Source organism: Myiozetetes cayanensis, unplaced genomic scaffold (assembly GCF_022539395.1).
Source record: "Myiozetetes cayanensis isolate MyiCay16 unplaced genomic scaffold, myiCay2020 scf2-11, whole genome shotgun sequence".
Classification (NCBI taxonomy): Eukaryota; Metazoa; Chordata; class Aves; order Passeriformes; family Tyrannidae; genus Myiozetetes; species Myiozetetes cayanensis.
The window spans coordinates 58,257,779-58,278,357 of record NW_026087411.1 but is presented as its reverse complement, the minus strand read 5'-3'; the positions used below and the strand labels follow the sequence as shown (position 1 = coordinate 58,278,357).

Here is a 20,579-nt window from a genome sequence, read left to right as displayed (position 1 = left end):
TTGAAAATGTTTTATGTGATTCCACAAAGAAAAGCTTATCTTCAGGCAGCCAAGCCTCAAGTGTTTCGTCCATAGGTTTACTAGGCTTCAGGGCCAAAAGAAGTGGCTGGAACATCTAACCTGGCTGTCTGTGTAACAGAGACTTGCATTTGCTGCTGTGTATATCAGGTCCAACAACTTTACCTCTGAGGTTTCTTGTCTCTTCCTCTTAACTGAAGTTTAAATATCTCCAAATTTTCATCCAGTTCAAGGATTAGAATCGGGAGGTTTGACAAGCACAGACACCCAGCCATGCATAGTCATTCAGTAGACCACAAGCTGTGGGTATATGACCTTTCCAGCCTTCAACAAGAGCTTCCTCGCCCCAGTGCATCTGCATCTGCTCATCAACACCCACATGGTGGGTGTTACCAGCCACTGAATCAGCTGGCAGATCTCCATGTGGGAGCTCCCACTGACTTGCGTTAGTCAGCCAGGGGATGAGCACCTGGGCACAGCCTCTCCAGCTGGCACAGCTGAAGCTGGAGGCAGGTGTGTATCCCGGCCTGCTTAGTCAGTGTGCAAGGCAAACTGTAAGCATAGCGCTATTGATCTTACACCCATTGGCTGCATTCTGGTTTTAAACTCCTGAAGAAAAGAAGAATACATATCTGGAAGTGTGCCATGCTCCAAGTAGTTGCTTATACTAATGTGATGCTCTCATCAGAACGTTGTAATAGAGTATTTTTTTTGAGAGAATACTTCCATGCAGAAATCAGGAAAAGCAGGTCTAGCGTATTGGATTACTGGTTAGTGCAGTGTGACTGGTACATAATTCTCAGAATTTCTATACCCTCAGTGAGATCAACACACCTCTCTGTCTAGCTGAATATCATGTATTGATGCTTCATATAAGATAGGCTTGATAATGCTGTAAAATTTTATTTTTTTTTAAAGGAAGAACAGGAGAAAGAGTATCAACCATCTCTATGTATTTTTAATAGGACATCAGAAAAATTAACTCCTGAAACTGATGTGTTGCAAATGTGCCTCAGCCTGCTGCCATATAGGAAACATTACGATGTAGCTTGTATTTTGTTGACAGTGGAGCTCTTTAGAAATACAGATAAAGTGACAGGTGAAGAAACTGAAGCATAAAGAGATTAAGCTAAGTACTTTCCAGTGAGCTAGGGGATTGAAAACAAGACTTTTGGCCTTCAGTGTTGTACTGCTCCTGTAGACAAATGAGCCAGAGGAGCCACTGAGGAAAAACGTATAGTTTAAATGCAGAAAGACTAAGCATAATTTAGCTGCCAATGGCAGCTTTAGTCACTTGCAAAGCATAGCACTGTCGACTTGTCTACAGTTACAAGGAACTCTGTTACTAGTGCTATTATCATGATTTTCACTAAGTAATGATTTTCACTTATGCTTGTTTTTATCCAGAGCTCTTTAAACTCTCACACAAGTGAACATTAACAGTTACATTTTATAGAATAAAGAGATGGGGAAGTTGGATGACTTGGGTCATGGTCATATGATGAGCCTGAAATAGAATTAACATTTGTAAAGCTTGTGACTTTCAATCCCATGCTCAACTCGTTGGACATATAACCCACCTTCTATGAAACTAAACTTGACAGCAGTTTTGCTCATTTGGTGACTGACCGAGACTAACTGACTCAAACAACTACCAAATCACAGCTCAAATCACAGCTATTGTACTCTGAATAAAAATCAAATGCTGTGTTCTCCCAAGTTTCAAGAAGTTTACAAGTAGCACACTGGTTTTGACTTGTTCCACAGTTTTGAGATCTTAGTGCTTTTTACAGAAAAATAATGAGCAGAGAAAAGAAGGGAATTTCTCAGAAAGGAAGAAAATTTGTTTGTGCCAGTGTTTGAGATATGAAAGTATGAAATACGCAATGAGGTGCATATGCCAGATTCAGCTGCGTAGTAACCCTGTATCTGCCTAATCTTATTTTGACTTCACTATATTTGCTTCAAAATGGATAGTATATGATAGTAAAGTATGCTCAGCTTTTTCTGGAGATAGCATTTTGAAGTATTTTTTACAGACCACATTTTTCTCATATTTAGTATTATGTATACATATACTTTTGTTGTTGTGATTGTGGTTTTCATTTCATACATATTTATTCTATCTTGTTTAACTTTTCTATGTTGAACAGCATACACAAAACTTACAACTCTTTAATCCAGTTTCAGGTCATGCTAATGAAAGATCTGTAATCACTCAAGCTCCAGAGCATTCACCTTGATTATGTCAAGTGTATTTGTCTTTAGGTACTGCAGCCACAACTATTAAACTTCCAAGTCACTTTGGCTGTGTGAGTTGAGTCATGGAATAAAATAAAATAAAATTACTTCTATTAATGCATTTGTACTCACTAGAACATGCTTGTATGTACAGTAGTGACTAATGAACTGGTGAACACATTTGTTAAAGACAGCTTAACAGGAAAATGTGTTTTGTTCTTGAAGTTGGGGGGAAGGCTACTGTGAGGTTAGAAATTGTGAGAACCAACATAATTTCATTAATATAATGAGTGTGTTTTCTTTATACACATTTTTATTTTCAGATGTGGTGTTTTTAAATATTGAAGAATATTATGAGCCTGATACATCAGGTCCCACTTTGTTTTATAAGAGGTCTATTTGTGGCTCTCAGGATAGGACATAAACTCCTCTGAGCATTTGTCAGTATCGTGTGCCTTTAGCCATGTCTCTCAAATCCTGTTAATTCAGAGGTTACTTAGGTTTTTGAAAAACTATCAATGGACCTTGTGCAGCACGGCTATAAGGTTTAAATTTACAATAATACCCTATAATGAAGATAAGCTTTGAATATTCACTCACTTGTCTTTCTCAATAATATTTTGAGAATATTATTACTTTTATTTCTGTATTTCCTTTGCTTGATTGTTTACTTAGAAAAAATGTGCAGCTATTTTTCAGGTCACCATCTGACGTTTACTGAAATTCCGGTACTGTCACAGATTGAGAAACACCTCTGCATGGTATCTGACATGGACCATTACTGGAGATGAGATCCTGGGCAAGGTGAACCTTTACTTGGACCAAAGAGGCAATTCAAATGCTCTTAAAGAAATTTAGTAAGCTAAACTGATTAAAAACTATTTCATCAATATATTACAGCTACTGACTTGTAAAAAGTCCTCTTTCATCATTCACCGTCATTTTCACAGAAGATCTTAAAATAGATTTCAAAATCACATTTTACTCTGAATTGGCCTCCAAGGGAACTAAAACAGCCTTCCAGGCTGTATGCCATCATCCACAAGCATGGCTCAGCATCCTGACGCTTCTGAGGAGCTGGTTTACAAGAAATGTGGAACTGCTGAGATGTTAAATTCTTTTCACAAGACGAAATGTTTAGATTGCTAGGAAAGGAAAAAAAAAATGGGAACTGGTGTGGGAGTGAGTGGGGAACTCCATATAGAAAGAGGAAGTATTGTGTGACTGATCAGGAAATGGGTACAAAGCATCTGTTTTGGTAGTATTTTCACTTGTTTTGGGGGCATTTCCATAGAGAACTGGAATCTGGCCCTGCGTGTAGGTATTACTTCACTTCCGGAGCAAGAGGCAGCCACTAATTTGGAGTGAAACACACCAGCTGTCAGCCTGAGCGCATAGCAACAGGGCACAACAGCTGAAGGCAGGTTGCACACAACACAACATCCCACAGAAACAGACGAGTGCTGTGAAGCCATTTTGGGCTGCAAGAATCTGACTTCTATAAAAAGAGAAAGCTATTTTCCTGGCTGTATTTTATGAGAGGAACTGGTCTTCTTTTACCTCCAAAACCTATGGGATACAGTCCCATCTGTGCTACAAAAATTTCAGAGAAATATACAAGGCAACAAGGTGCAAACTCAGTGAAAGCCCTTTCTGATCCTGCCTGCCAAAGTGCTTTACCCTGCACAGATTTGACAGGAGAGAAGTTTAGCTCTCATCTTTCCATAAACACTGTCTGGTCTGGAGTACACTGCCAACATTTGTGATGTCAGGGCTCTTCGCTCCTGTGGTTTTGTCACATGACTTTTTTTTTTTTTTAAAGAACCTGAATCCAAAAATATGACAGTTTTTCTTGTGTAAAGGGAAATTCTGCTTATTCATTTTTTCTTGAGCAAGTTGTTGTTAGTCAGATCTTTGCAGAGTTGTGGGGAGGGTAGTATACTGCCCTCAATGCAACCAAGTAATTTTTAGAGGAAATCCTTTTATGGGCAATTTCTTCATTGTTTTTGAAGGCTTCAAATAGCATTTCCTGGAAGACTGACTCGAATTCCAGATTTGATTCTCCTTATTCAGTCATTCCTCAGTCAGCTGGGAGGCAGAGGGACAGGCTTGCATGTGCTGGTGCAAGTGAGCAGCAGAGAAAGTGGAGATAAAATCCCTCACAGGATATTTTGGACCTTCCACTCCAAGACAGATATGTAATTCTCCTGCAGAGTTATAAAGGGACTAAAATAAATGAAAAATATATTTCAAGGGCTGTCAGGATAAAGCTCCCGAGCAACATGCTCAGTGAGATGAAGAGCAAAGCAATTATTTAGAGGACTCTTTTTGCTGTTGACTGTCCCCTCTCCAGAGAATGAAACTTCTTAGCCTAAATGATTTCAAACTTGACCCATCCCCATTTGCTAAGTAGATCATATTAGTCTACATTTGTCCTGGATCACAATGCAATAAAAGTGTCAGGATGTAATTTCTTACACTGCTCCCTTGGTCTTTGTCATGTTAACTTTTTCAGCCTTGTTTTTTTCCCTCTGTCTTCTTTCCAGCCTTGTCATTACTCCTTGGAGTGATCTTTTCCCCTTAATCTTCTCCTTCATTTCACTCTCTTTTCCCTCTCAGGCCTATCTTTCTTCCTCACTGCTTCAAGTTGAAGCCAGCACTCTGAAAGCAACACCATCAGCTACAGTCACTTTCAGTGGAACATCATGAGTTCAAAGTCACCTTCAAAATTATTTCAAGTAAAAGAGATCACTTCCTCATGTTTTTATTTCATAGGGTGAAGTCAAATAGGATATGGAAAACTGGACAGCTTTGGTGACCCACTTCAAGAAGGATCTTAAACTGGAGAGAGCCACAGTGGAAGGCTACCAGGTTGATCAGGGGTTGATCAACAAGGACCACTGATGAGAGGCTGAAGAGCTGGGCTTGTATAAACTGATGAAGAGGAGATTAAAGGCAGTTGAACAGCAGCCTATCACTTCATGATGAAGAGCTAAAATGACACCAGAGCCAAACTCTTCCCAGTGGTGACAGAAGGTACAAGAGGGGGCAATGGCAGCAAAATGAATGTTCAACTTGGTCATTAGGAAAAAAAATGCCCAGAAGATGTGCAGGTAGAGCACAATGCTAACAGCCTGGCAAGCATATGCCCAGGAGAGCAGAACATGTACTTTCTGTGGTTAAAACTGTGTTGGAATTCTGATACATCTGTCATGTGACAACAGATCTAGGAGAAAAAAGTTTGTGTGGATGGAGAAGTATCCCTATCTCCCATCCAGGCTGCTCCTAAGATTAAAGGATATATATAGAACCCAGGGCATGGTAGGTCATCCTGTATTAGGATGTATATTCTCAGTTCTATGAACCAGTGCAGAAACTGGGTTTTATTTTTAGGCAGACAAATAGCTTTCTTAGTTTTACTGGGATGATTCACATCCATGTGGTGATGTATACATGTGCTTATAGAATGAAAGTGCTTTGTTTGTTTTTTCAATATTTATTACTTTTCTCTGAGTTATTCTAATGAAATCTTTGTTCAAATTTTTTTTTTCCCTAGGGCTGCCTGCAGGCATCCGATGCTTTTTGTGGAGAGGTATTTCTTTTACCATTTCCAAATCCTTGATATGAATAAATATGCTTATTTTTACTGGGATGGTTGAAATACTTTGTTTAGGACAAAGGTTGTAAGCCACAATCTTGCATTTCCTACAATTACTTTTAGCATACTTGCAATCTTAGTTTTTGTGCAGTTATATTAAAAGCAAAAACAATTTTCCATCTGTTTTAATTTTCAATAAATGAGGTTATGCTGCTATGTTTTAGGCTGACAAGAGATTGCCTTCTTCAGTAATTATCTCCAGACAATGCTGTTTTAATGATGTGATAGGCTAAATGAAAATGATAGCATATCTCAGGTAAACGAAGCAATTTTGCTCCAGCATATTAAAGTCTGATTATAATAAAAGGTTTTGAATTCATTTCCGTCACTGCTGAACTGATTCACAAATTGCCTCCTGCGATGTACAGTGACAAAACAGATACAAGTATCTCCTTAAGACTATAGAGGGTGTCAAAAAGCATTACTACTGTTGACAAAATTTAAAATTAATCCTTCTTCATACTGGTGACTGAGATCACACCCTTTAGTCCACTGATTACTGAGAAGTGGGAAGGTTTTTCAGGTTTTCATACAGTCATTGCTACATTTTACATGAAAAAGTTTAAAACCTAGTTTCTTCTCCACATGAACAGAAACCTTCCATGTCCTGTGTAGGAGCTGGAGAAGCAGTAGGTTTCCTTGAAGAAGCTTTTCATCTCATTCCTGAGGCAATCAGTCTGGGCACAGCCTTCTCTTTGCCTAGGGCCTTGCAAGGTAATTAGAGGGTAGTGCATAACAAGCCTTAGTTAGCCTTTCTCTTTTCTAAAACACATTTACCTCAGAGTATTTGCATTGGTATGAAAAGAATTAAATATCTCCTCAGTCAGGTTGTTCTGTTATGGGGTCCATTTGTGCTGTGTGATGGTCAGGACTGATGAATTCCAAAGTGCTGCTACATCATACCCTACCTTGGTTAAGGTTTTCTGTCACTTTCCTGGACAAACCTCACCCTTTACAAAGTGCAGTCATAAATATTTCTCTTGCCAAATATATTTTGCAGAAAAATATGATACAGAGAGAACTTGGGCTACCATTACAAAAGAAGAAAAATTGTCCTTTTTTTTTTAATAAGGGAGCAACATAGGCACATTTCCACTTTCAAGGTCACTTTTACAAGCAACAGCAAAACAACCAGAAAATCATAGCAACTTTTTCTGTGTGGGCTTCATTCAGTATGGTATTTTTAATTAGTTTATTTCAGTGTCTATAAAATATGTAAGGATACTTCTCCTTGGGCAGGAGCCAAGCCATACAAATGAACAACCAGGAGACTCATGACACTCAACTTCTCTTCTATACCACATTTTCCTAGACCTTTTCCCTATTAATCTTGCAACATCTCATGCTTTTGTGTGATTTATTGCTTAGCTGCTTAACAGCACAAAAGATGATGCCCCCTGTACTGCTTTCCAAAAATATGACACTCTCCTATAAGGCCTGGAGTTCTTGTCACTGGCAGTACTCCAGGTAAAAGGGCTTGCCATTAGGTCTTGCTAGCTAAAATATAGATCCCTGCTGGGGAAACAGGACCTCAAACAGAATAGAGATGCAGTTTGGATGCTGGATGGAAAATACATGGTAATGAGGGAAATGTTAGGGCAAGACAAAAGGTCAAATCTGGATATCCTTCTGGTACCTGGGAAAAGCAATGGATGTGGTGTCTCCTCATCACTCTGCTATTTTCTCCAGTGGCCTCTTTTTCATCCCCTTACCATCTCTCACTTTCATCCCCTGCAACTGCAGCAATGTAGCAGATCCTCTAGAAACCTCACCTAATGCTACACTCTGGAAGAAAGTCCTCCAGGGTCCTGGTTCTGGCCAATTTGTGGCTGACCTTCATCATATTCTATGGTATTTTAGGTGTCAGATTTATAACACAACAGAAAAAGACGCAGAAAAAAAAAAAAAAAGGCACTAAAAAATACAAATATTTAGTTCTGTGTTGTATCTGCATGGACTGTCCAAGAAAACAGCCTCTAAGGGCAATAATGTAAGGACAGAAAGAAACAGAGGGGTATCAAGGATTCCCCACCAGTGAAGATCTGTAACGATGAGTTAAACCCAGCTCACCTAGCCTTCCTTGATAGGAAGGGAGAGAAAAGGACACAGATAGGGACTAATTCTTTTCCCCCTCAGACAAGAGTTCTCCTAGGTCACAACCTGTGACAACACACCCCCTACTCTGCAGAGGTCTGAAGTCATGTGAGACTATGGTTTTGTTTTTCATTTGAGAAAAATTCTTCAGAGCTACAAGTGCTGGAATCTCAATTTTTCACCAAAAATTTAGGGTGTCCAATCAGCACAGATCTTCCAAATTGCTGCATCTGAGTTGCCATGGAGCTCTGCTTCCTCCCTGACAGCAGTGGCTGAAGGGCCAACTAGAGGTTGTCCTGCAGGTAAATCTGGAAGAACTTCACATGTCTTCAATCCAGACTGTTATGTTCCTTTCTTTAGTGCAAGTTCAGTATGACACATAGAGAGGCATTTATATTAATTGCAATTAAGCTCTATTAGACCTTTGATCTGCTACCATGTTGTGGCGTATAAATGGATACATTAAAAGAAAAATAAAATATGGAATAATTACCTTCTGTACGTTGCAAAGCTGAATTTCAAGCTGTGCCTTTAGAGCACTTTCATCACATTTTTAATTGACTTAGCTTTTGTGTCAGGAAAAAGGGCTTTATTGGAAAAGATGAGGGAAAAGTAGTGAAAATGCTGATGTTTCATTAAACTGAAAAATGCCACTGGCATGAAATTGTAATCTTTACAATTGGCAGTTGTGTCATGGCAGAAAAGCCTTTAAACTTCAGCTACTCTGGGACTAGGTCCCAGATTAGCAAACCATGAGCACTTTTTCTTCTTATCTGAAATTAGCCTGGATACCTAATTAACCTGGGTAAAGAAAAAGAACTTCTAGCATCCCCATCTCATCACTACTGACAAGAAGTGGTCTCTAAATACTGTATTTTTAATTGAGTCATTCCCTAGATGTGGTTTCACGTGTAACCAGCTGTGGACCTAACTAAGAAGACAATAACTTTTGATGGAGAAGAGAGGGCAGGAGCGAGTGAAAGGACATTGAGAGCCCTCCCACTGCACATGTAGCTGGTAGAGGGGTAAAATAAATCACTGCCTTAGTGCACTTCAGGAATAAGAAAGTACAGCTCAAATTAGTTAAACCAGCTACCATGTGTGGACTCCCATATTTCTGAAAAAAATGCATTATAGCTATAGCTACCACTGTTTAGAAATCAGTGTAACTTGCAACATTCACACACTACAGTGAGATGTCACAATTGAGTGAAAGTGTTTAGTTAATTAGATGTATTTCTAAACTCGTGTAATAAAAGTTCATCATCTAGATCAGGATTTAATCTCTATGTGTAGAAGCCAAGACTGGTAATAGGTCAGGGAAATTAACCAAGAGCATTACGCGCTCAAAATCAAAGTGAGGAAGTGAAAGAAAAGATTTCTTCCTAATGGGGACAGAGACTTCTGGGATTTTTCCTAGGGGGACAGTTGCAAAACTAGCAAAGAGAGCAGGAAGAAAATCCCCCAAACATTCAAGTGAAATCTGCCTCAGGATCTGACAGCTCCTGTCATGATAGGAGCACTTTATGTTTACTGGGACATTTGCACTGTGTTGTCACAGCATTTTTAGGGATATTTTTTTTCTCGACTTAAATGCAGTTCTGACATGTAGTCCAACCACAGCACCAACAGTCCAAGTTAATCTGGTACACTTCCCGTTTGTAAATAAGATCCAAGATTATGATTAGGCAAAGAGAAATAAAGACAAACAAAGCATACAAAACTTCCCCACATCCCCCCCAAAAAGCAAAACCCCAAGACAAAGGACACAGAGTAAGAAGAATGCATATGAGCTCAACATATTCAACTTATTCTATCTATGCCAAAATTACTGAGGCTTCTCTGTGCATAGCACTCATGTCCTTGGTTCTTCTTTGTACAGATCAGGGGTCACCAAGTGGCCACTTTTGCCCTTGGATTCATTTGCATGACTCTTGCTAGCAGCTAAAGAGAGCTCTGCTCACACAGCAGGTCAATGCTGAAGTGCATCTGATGGCTTATTAAACAGATCTGCTAGAATTCTGTTGTTTCTCCTCATTATCTCATGGCATAATTACTCTGGAGCCTTTGTGAAGCTCACTGTGCGCTGTGACCATCCTGCACGCAAGTGAGTCGTTGTTGCTGCTGTTGTTTTTGCCCAGCAAACACGCAGTGAGTGAGAGCCTACATCTCCTTTTGACATGAAAAACATCCTTCAGTTAAGCTTGGCTTGGAGACAATGCACTTCAGCACAGAAAAAAGGCACATCAGAAGGAGAGTGCACTGCCCGCTCAGCCCCGCTGCCCACCCTGCCACACACTACCCGTACCTGCCTCCTCACCACCCCAGAGGGTCCTGGGTTCTGGCTTGGGCAGTGAATCTCCTTTGCTGTGGGGCTCCTTCATCTGAAAAACACAGAGGGAAAACATGAGGTCACGATAGCTTCCTATTGAGATGTGGTTTGCTTTACAACACTTAAGACCAAAATTATTTTCCATTCAAAGAACGTATTTCAGGCAACCATGCAAGCTCCCCTCCAGCTGTTTTTATAATCAGGGACAAACTTATGAGGTGCAAGGTATTGTGTTCTTTCAGAAAAAAAAAAAAAAAGGGCTCTGTGGGTACTTCAAATTGCATTTTTCCATTCAAAGAGTGTGTACTGATTTTACACCCATGGACCAGACGGTCAGCCCCATTCTCCTGTTTTGGCCCTGCTGATGCAGGGGAAGGGAAAGGAAATAGATGGGCAGGGTCCCAGCAGGTCTGTCTTCTGACATGGGGCTGTTTGTGGAGACCTAATTTGCCCAGTCTTTCATTCACAACCTTAAGAATGATGGGATTTGGTGTAGAGGGATGCACAGGTACAATCTGTTCACCTGAGGTATCGCCAATGCAGGAGCTACGGACTCCTTCTCAATTAACACTTCCTCCTCATCCCTGCTATTACAGTACATCTAACTGCTTGCCCTCTGGACGTCTCTTGCTCACACATGAGGTTTGGATCAGAGCTGTGCAAGATTTTTTCAGAACTAGGAGTGTGACTGTCCTCTGGCACCACTTTCATAAAGGTACCAGCTGCTGATCTCAGTGGTGCTGCTTCTGGGTGATAATCTGAGGGTGAAGTCAGTCAGCAGGGTTACGGCTTTCCTAACCCTATTTATCCCAGAGCATTTCCCAGGCTCTCCATCCTACTGAAACACTGCATCCAGCATTAGGATGGGAAGCAGCAGTCAAACAGCAAAGAAGGTGCGGCAGAAGAACAATGCAAAGAATTCCCACTGGAATTTTGTCTTTTGGCAAAAAGTTCTGGTGTCCAAAGACATTTTCTTGTGAACATCAAAGCTAAAGTGCTTCTTCATATATATGCACTGTTCTCAAAATCTGCAGTCCTGAAGGACTAGAGAGTTCGTCAGTGTGAGTCTGGAGTTCTGGTGGGTCACTCAGTTTTCAGCTGTGCTCTTCTTTGTGTTACTAGTTTAAGAAATACTTTCATTCAAAAGATTCCCAACTCAAATAGCAGCATCACCCCCCATTACACACACTCCAAACAGGTGTGAAACTGTCTGGAGGATGGAAAAGGTTGCAAAACATTAAAAAGGTGGCTCACTTTTCTGGTTGCATATTTCTGATTATTTTTATTCATGAGATTAAGCACATGATTAATAACTTGGAAGAAAGAGGTATTGAGGGCAGCCACTGTTCTGGCTGCTGCAAAGCTTGATGATTAAAGAATGCAAGCTCAGAAAACATAGGGAAAAGCATTTAAGGAAGAATACACTAGACGTCAATCTGTCCCTACAGAAAAGTACATCTTTACTTATGAGCAAAACATTATATATGGCAGAGACACCATACCAAAGACAGAAGAGTTGTCCACAAAGTCCACGAGCAAGAAAAGGCTGAATGCTGAATGCTACAAACCCTAAACTCTGTTCCTTAATGGAGTCCAGTAAAAATGGAAGCTCTTGGCTACACTGCCATGAAACAGGAAGCATTGCTGTCAGAGTTCTGCAAAGGCAAAAATCTGGGAAGTTGTACAGATGGGTGACATGGAATGAGTCCCAGGGAAGCAAATTTATGCTAAACAGGTACTAGAGAGGGACTGAGCAGAAGGGAATAGAGCACTAAAAGCAGTGACCCCCTGCAGGGTCACACACACACCTCTCCCTCACCTTATGCACACACAGTGTCCTGCATGTACAAGTAAAGGCAATGGAAGCTTTTATCAAGGGGCCTGAATCAACAGGGTATCCGTCAACCAAGAGAAGTGCTGAGTGAGAGTGAAGGTGGCCATTTGTACCTGATGACAGAAGAGGGGTTCACAGCAGGCACTGCCACTGCAGCAACATCACCCTTTTGTGTTTCATCCCATGTTAATGCCAGCTAGAGACACATCACGGAGCTGACGACAACCTCACAGCACTCCGGAGTGCCAGTCTGCAGGCTGTGGAATACACTTCAGTATTCCACTGCAGGGGTGGGAAGGTAAATGCATTAAATCTTGTGAAACACAGAGAACCCTAGTTACACATGTCACACAAATGGGTAGGAAGCCTAGTTTGAAATAGCTTGTGGAGCTCTTTTAGCACTAAGTGTGCCTACTTGAATTGTATATGATATTGCTAAAAACCATATTATTTTGAATAATTTTGTTAATTCACCTTTTTTTCTCCTTTTATTTCTTCACAATTGTCTGTGTGTACCGTTGCATTTCAATCACACCTTCCATTTTTACATCTATGCTTCTGTTTCAATTGAGGCTCTCAAAAAGTGAGGCATCCTTAAGGAGAGTCCACTTGTTATATGGAGAATATTTCTTTTGTATGTTTTCCTGGATTATTTTCACATACTACCCATTCTGTAGTTCAATTCAATAACAGTTTCAGTGAAGAAGTTTTTCTTTTCATTTGTGACAGTGAATATTCTTATCATGGTGCTTGTAAAATGCTGGATTAAGTCTGTTCCCTAGCTGACATCACTCAAGCTTAAAGTTAAACGAGGGCAAAGGAGAAAAATAATTTAATGCCAGTGGCCAAGTCTTCATGTTAGCTGAGTACACTTACAGCAGATAAGACCTCAGCAGGTCAAGCAATATTTTAAAGCAATATCCATACAATAGTGAGTCTCTATAAAACAGCACATTCTTTCACGGCACAAAGCACAACTTCTCGCTTCCCACATTTCTTTTACTCCAATAACGTGACCCTGAAAGCCCAGCTGCACACCGGACTGCTCCCACTAAGCCTTGCCCTAGGAGTCAGCTGTGGAAAACTACAGCCTCCAATTTGCAAGAGGTAAACTAAAGGTCTATATCTGAAGCAAAACTTAACAGTACTAGGCTATGTTTTGAGTTTTTTCCAATCACAGTGTCATTGAAAGAAGATAAAGGGAAGTACATACACATATGTAAGTGCAGACAACACTCTAGATACTGATTTTGGCTAAAATTCAGTGCTTTATATATTTTGTGCATGTATGCCACGTGCAGGATCCTGCTTTTTCTTGTTTTAGAAAGTAAAAGGACAGCAGTCTTTATAAATACTTAATAAAATACCAGCTACATCACTTCCTTTTCTACTCCTTTTGACCTAGGCACACACTTTTCTTCAGCTGTAACACTTCTTGGTGTGTCCTCAGCCTGGAGGCTACCCTTAAAACAAAGACTGGAAATAAGGTAGGCAGACTGGCTGCCCATTCTTGGTTTAGGCCAACAAATAGAAAAGGCCATTGAGATTCAAATATTTAATGAGATACACTGAAAAATCTTGTCTTTCTCCTGGTGCACAGTATGGGAATGGTTGAGGGCATCCAGACATTCATACAAGTGTCTCTGTGGCTAGATAGGGTTGGAATTGTTCAGTCTGGAGAAGAGAAAGCTTTGGGAAGACCTTATAGCAGCCTTCCAGTACCTAAAGGGGGCCTACAGGAAGGCTGGAGAAGGACTTTTTACTAGTGATTGCTTTAAACAGAAAGCGTGGAGGTTTAGGTTGAGTGTTAGCAAGAAATTTTTTACTGTGGAAGTGCTGAGGCACTGGAACAGATTACTAGAGCAGTGATGGATGCCCCATCCCTGGAAGTGTTCAAGATGGATGGGGCATTGAGCACCCTGGTCAAGTGAAAGGTGTTCCTGCCCATGGTAGGGAGGGTGTAACTAGATAATTTTTTAAGGTCCCTTCCAACCTAAACCATCCTGTGATTCTATGGCTGTGGAAGTCCTGGAGGAGCTGAGACCTGGGGAAACTGCTTCCTCCTTTGCTGTGATGTGGCATTCGCATTCCTCCACTGCACACAGCAAGATGCCACAGGCAGAGTGCACCAAAAAAGGGGAAAGGAGACAGTTTAAGGAAGACATGTTATTACTTGAATAACAACGTTAGCAAGGCAGGTAGCACTTCTGGTCTAGAAGTGACCTAAGACTGTAATGCATGCGCTTGTAGAGGGACTACTGCTATGTTTAGCTTTCAGCCAGTCCTCACCTGTTCTGCTGAACCAAGAACCAGAGAAATGTGATTTGCCTCATTCATTGCAAAAGCAATTTCAACTCTGAAGCTTAATTTACACATCAACATTGTTAATTATTACATTGCTGAACATCTTAACAGCAAGAGCTCATAAATGGCTGCATGGTCTGTTCACTTGAGAGGACATTAATACCAACAGCAGAAGCACAATGCATTACCTAGACTAAATACCGCAATCATTCTGTATTAGAAAGAAAAGATGTTGCTCACTGATACAAAATTATATTAATTTTTTTAATTACCTTCCTTCACTGCTGTTTTGTGGAATCCTATAGAGGATCTATCTTATTCAACAAGACACAAGATCTATCTTATTCAACAATAAGACATGAGATCCAGTATATTTTTTGCTAATGGGATGAAAATGAATATCCTGATTTCACTTGAGGTTCTCAATTATACAAATAAGTCACTGAATTCTTTACGACAGTTAATCTATTCAAATTCACAGCTTCATTCCTGTAGACAATCTCTTCCAATGAGGACAATATCAGAATGTGACAGGGCCAAGCATACATTAATTCTGTGTAGTATGTTTGTGAAATGCTCACCTAAAGTGAAAATATTCATAAAGTTGGTGACTCTAAAATTTCTTAAAAATTTCTTTAAAGACAGTCAGTCTTTAAAGCTAGATATCTTTACATGAGTGCTTCATCACTGCTGAAATATCAGTGGTGTTATCTGAGTGAAGGTCCTGATTTATTCAAATAATTTCCTATCACATCTTTGCTAAATTATAAAAAAACATTTGATGTTGATGTTTGTTATTGGACAAAATGTCCTCATTTCATTAAAGGAGTCTTTTATTCGGACTGCAACTTTTAATTTTCATTAAATATCATGACTTTGCCTTGACAGTTGTCAAATTGGGAGAGACCTTATTATTTGTGACAATGTTTTGTTCTACTGAGATTATGAGGGTAGGGAGATACAGATATTATTGGTGTACTAAAAACTCAGAGCAGAGAACAAAAGGCTGGCTTTAGATCTAATAGGAGAATTACTAACTGCATGAAATATTATAAAACTTGTAGCTAACTGGTTCAGGTCCACGCTATTTGAGTATCTCCCATCTAATCTGCAAAAACATAATCCTATTCCAGAGGTTCCTTGACCATTGACAAGAGATAGAAGATGCATTTGTCTTCAGAAGGACAGACTGGGCTAAATGTATTTGAAAATGGGTTAACTGGGTTTTTGAACCAAGGACCAAAGCCAAGCTCAGGGACATAACTGAACAACACTCTGTGAATCACAGCTTTTATGATTCATTGCCTTCAACAGTGCAAACCAGAGCTGTATTTAATGATGTCAGGAAACAGATCTGTTTGAATGGGACCAGCTGATGTAACATGCTGAAGGACTGTGTTGTGAGCTCGCAGGACAGGGACCCAGAGACAATAAAACTGCAAACCTGCAGCGCAGTGTAAATGCTGCACCAATCAGATGTATGTATGCATGTACAGCAAGCTGTAGCTACATTACCCTTTCACTTACTGAAAGAATCCTTCCTCTTGAATAAACAAAGTCATGGGACAAGCAGCAGTGACAATCAGCACTTTTCTTACCTACACTTACATGAAATTTTACCTGCACTTTTTCTGCAGTAGAACTACGTTAGTCCAGACAACGCATATAAATGTCATTTGGACTGATCATTATAAAGCAACCAATGGCTTTATTTATGTCTAGTGGTGAAAATAAGAGAACATTGAATAGAAAATTATTTTTAAAGCCACATTTTTCTCTCCTAGTTTAAAAATTCATTAAAGCCAGAATATAAGATCCAAGGTTTTTTATCTCAGGTTTTGAAAGAGTTTGAATTTGAATTCAGATTCATGTCTGTGTTTTGCTCCATGGGACTGAATAGGAATCCTGAGGCCAGACCATGCTTGAAATGCAGGCGCATGTGAGAATTTGGAGTTACAGTCATAATAACTGTAGAATCTGAAGTAGATGGTACAATGTTCTTGTCAGGTATTCTGCATAATGTGGCTACAGAATCTTGCTGGGTATATTGCTGCCTCACCCCCATTACCTCTGGCATTTCATGCCTGGTTTTGACATCAAGATTTCCAGCAGTGGAAAATCCACCCTTCCTTATACGAGTTATTTGCTCAACATTTTTTTCACTTATTTTCTTATTGATTACTTCTACTTGAACTTCCAGTCACAGGATGCTTTAATGTCTTTTCTTTCAAGAGCTTTTTGTTACAAGTAGGTGCTCTACCAGGGAGATATTTTTAGGCCATGGTCAAGTTGACTCTCAAACTCATTTTTATGAAGTCATCATGGCCCTCTCATCGAGGGTTAAACAATCTTGCATTTGACACATGGAAAGAAACACGTACAGTTCCTATAAAGTAGCAAACAGAGCTATAAATTTAAGCCCTCACAGTTGACTCACAATAACATGTATCTATATCCTAAATCAAGTTTAAAAAAAAAAATCAACCAACGTTTAGTTAACAGTAGCTGTGTTTTCCAAAATAGGGCAAAGTGTTACAGAAATAACACTCATGTCTGGACTATCAGAAATAGGATTCATTGCCATTTTTATCTTTTTATGTAGATTTAAGGAGGCCAAACTAATGACTAGAATTTAACTATCACAAACTAATATATCATATCCTATAATAAAAATTGTAAAATATGTCTGAAATAATTTTGAATGTGGAATTTAACTTTTAAGTAAACAGTGGAGTAAAAAAGTAGCTGTATGCAGAGCTGACACAACCCTCAGAATGAACAAGCTATGTTGATCAGAGTGGAGAGAGCTTCCACATGTTCATAGGGTCTCTCGGAGTTGTGGATATCTAGCAAGACTACACTTGTTTTCCAGGAATCAGACTGAACGTGTCACAAGACTGCACTTTCTGGTCCTTGCTGGCTCCAGCCAGAGCAGAGTCATTCAATTCTATATTATCCCACTTTAATCTAAAAACAAGGAGTGCAGGAAAGTGAATGCTAACTGAATTTACTTCAGGTTTGGTTTAAGATTTGGACAAAGGTTGTAGTCAGCTCTCACTTTGCCTGAACTAGTTCTCTGCCTTTGGTTGTAAAGCCTCAGAAATAATTAGTGAGCTTTGCATGCTCCCAGCTCTTTGAACTGCTTGTGGCCTGAGCAAGGAACATTTTTCCATGGATGGGCAAGTGACATGTCTCAGCAACAAACACATGTACCTCAAGAGACGGTTGTTCTCTGACTGTTCAGTCACATACCACATATTGCCAGGGAGAAGATATTACTAGATTCTGCTTCAGATACAAAGTGCGCTTATTGTGTAGACAGTTTACAAACCTTCTTGAATATATCCTCACTCTGTCCTAGGCACTAGCACAGAAAACTTGCTGCAATATTATATTGTTCTCTATTTTTCTTTACTCGGGAAGAAATGAAAGCAGTGACCATAAGCAGCAATGGATGCCTTCCATGAACGAGAGATAATTGATAATATATGATATCTTGGAGTACTGAGTCTAAGGATTAATTGGATAATTATCTCAATTTTACAGATGGAAAATTTAAATAACAAAGAGCTTGAAGACTTTTTCAAACACAAATCTCAGTTCAAAGAATCTGGAATAGGCTTTGGTTTCCAATCCTCCAATTAATTTTCATGATGAAGTGATGTCCCCTAATACATTCTTATGACACATACAGTGGGTTTTATACCAGTGGAGAAGCAACTTCTTCTGTGTATTTTCTTGATGCTCATCAAGCAGTTGGGGATCCTTTTTTAAAGCTTGTAGTTCCTCCATGTATTCAGTTACAAAGGGATTGAACTCAGTGAAGACAGACAGTGGATCTCAAATCCTGGAAACAGGACTAACAAGTGCTTGAAGCTTCATGTATGGGATTTGCTCAGAAATGGGGTGAATTACCCAGGAAAAGGGCTAAATTTCTTTCCGAATAATTACTTCTGTTTTAGCGCAGCCCCAGGTTTTTGCAGCTCGGTGAAAGGAAGTGAAGGATAACTGCTCCAATTGTGTGCAGGGTCCACACTGAACCAGCTGTGATTTACAGCTGCTGAAAGAATCACAAGTCTGAGGGGTTCTGTGAGACCTATAGGTGTTCTTTGGACTGGTAGTGGCCAGGTTTCCTGTTGCAGCCCCAAAGGCCACCACAGCCTAAGACTTATGTCCTCCAGCCCTGTGCAGTTTCTATGAAAGCAGTGGTGGGAAGCTCTCTACAGACATCTCTCTCCCTGTGTGCAAGGACATTGGCTGGCACATCCTTTAATCTTGTCTTGAACACAAACTTATTTATGCAGGAAGAGGAGCAGATATGCTTGACCAAAGAACAGGAGGTGAGGGTGATGGAGGACCATACAAGTACCTTGACCCACCAGTAGCAAGTGCATGGTGCACTCAACTGTCCTGCTGTATCAAGACTTCCATTTCCATTGCCTGAGATGTACATATCCTGAGGAAGCCAAATGTCCTTTGCTGTAGGGACAGCTTCAATGTCCTACTGACTGTGAAGTGTTGATATTTCCATTATACTTCGGTTCAGTACTGTGACAGCAAGGTCAAGAACATATTATTATAAGAAAATACTATCTACTGTACTTAGGTTTGATCCTTCTTGTTTTAAGTACCTCCCTCATTCTCCCTTTCATTTTCCCTGCTAAGCAATCATTTAACCTGATAATGAAAAAAATGAGTCTGATAAGAAGCAAAATGTTTTTGGAAAGTCACTGCCTACCTCTGCTATACTTGAACTCATATTTCAAATAATTTCTGGCAACTCAATGCCATAGTTATGAACTAATCTTGTTTTCTGTTTAAAACAATGAAAAATCTCACTCTGTCTTCAGGAGTGAGACCTCTGTTACAAATGTTTGCAGGGAAAGAAAGCAAATTAGTAAAATCTGTACTTTTTTACTTACGTTCATTTACAGTTGCAATGTAGTTGCATGCATATTCAGAAGAAGAAATGAAGCAAAGCTTTATTTTTGTCATTGAAGTTGAGCCATATAGGGAATATAAATGGATGTCTAAATAATACCATTGCTGTATGGTGCCCATGTGCAAAACTTGAAATGGAATTATATGCAGCTATTACAAGCCCATGTTATTCTACAACCACATTTTGCAAGAAGTGGTGGAGGTGGAGAGATGCTGGCCTGATAATGAGGGCAGTGATTGTTAATTGCCATTTAGAAACAGGTATAGACACTGAAATTACTGAAACAAATAGGCTATTGCTGTGTCAGGGCTGTAATTAGCTCCTATCAGTGGATTGCTTCTGGCTCTTATGGCAGGAGACAAAAGGGGCTATGTCACTCATGTAGGTTAGATGAGCTCTGTATGCGATGCATGTCCACCTAATCAGAGCCAGTCACAGAGGTATCCCCCACCTGCACAACAATGGTTCTATCCTGAAGGAAGCTCCCAGCACTGGGGAGTGTAATGGCATTGGGCCACAAAAGCACTTAAGACATCTTTTGAGTAGCTTCAGTACGGGCTCACCCACTGTCAACAATACTGGGATCATTTTTCAACACTTCCCCGAGTTTGGCTGGCCGGGCAGCATAGGTGTCCAGCACCCTATCCCTCCCTGCTCTTGCTGTCAGCCATCCCAGTTGCAATACTACTCATATGATAGTATAAGCATGCATGTTGGCATGAAGACATGACTTTGGGATATTGTTGGTGTAGATGAACTCTAAAACTTCATTGTACCCAATAAATAAACTGAGAGACTTAAACCATAAACTTCTACAGGAATGTAATTCTTATCTGGATGGATGTTGTTTACACTGGTCAACCATGCAGCAATATCCAGTGTGTCTGGAACCTTGTTTAAATCAGATGTAACCCAAATTTCTTTCCTCTAGTTGCTATCCATAAGATGGGTTCTAAGGAAGGAATGAAAGTTACTCGTGGTCCTTGCAGTCTGCCTTTGCATTTGCATGCGATCTTAGTTCCAGACATTTGACAGCTTGATATTTGGTGCCGTGATCATTAACAAGACTTGATCTTGCACAGAAAGGCTGGACAAGGGTTTGACATAAAGCTTCAGTACCAACTATTTGAATATTTAATATCCAACTATTTGCATA

At 39.9% G+C, this 20,579-nt stretch overlaps 1 protein-coding gene across 1 annotated transcript in view; it reads right to left on the bottom strand.

Moving 5' to 3' along the window:
* SGK1 (serum/glucocorticoid regulated kinase 1) overlaps nt 1-20,579 on the bottom strand; it is a 73,106-nt gene that overhangs the window by 14,087 nt on the left and 38,440 nt on the right. The window contains exon 3 of the mRNA XM_050315443.1: nt 10,320-10,395. Within this exon, the coding sequence (XP_050171400.1) occupies nt 10,320-10,395 (76 nt within the window). The remainder of the gene's footprint in view (nt 1-10,319; nt 10,396-20,579) is intronic.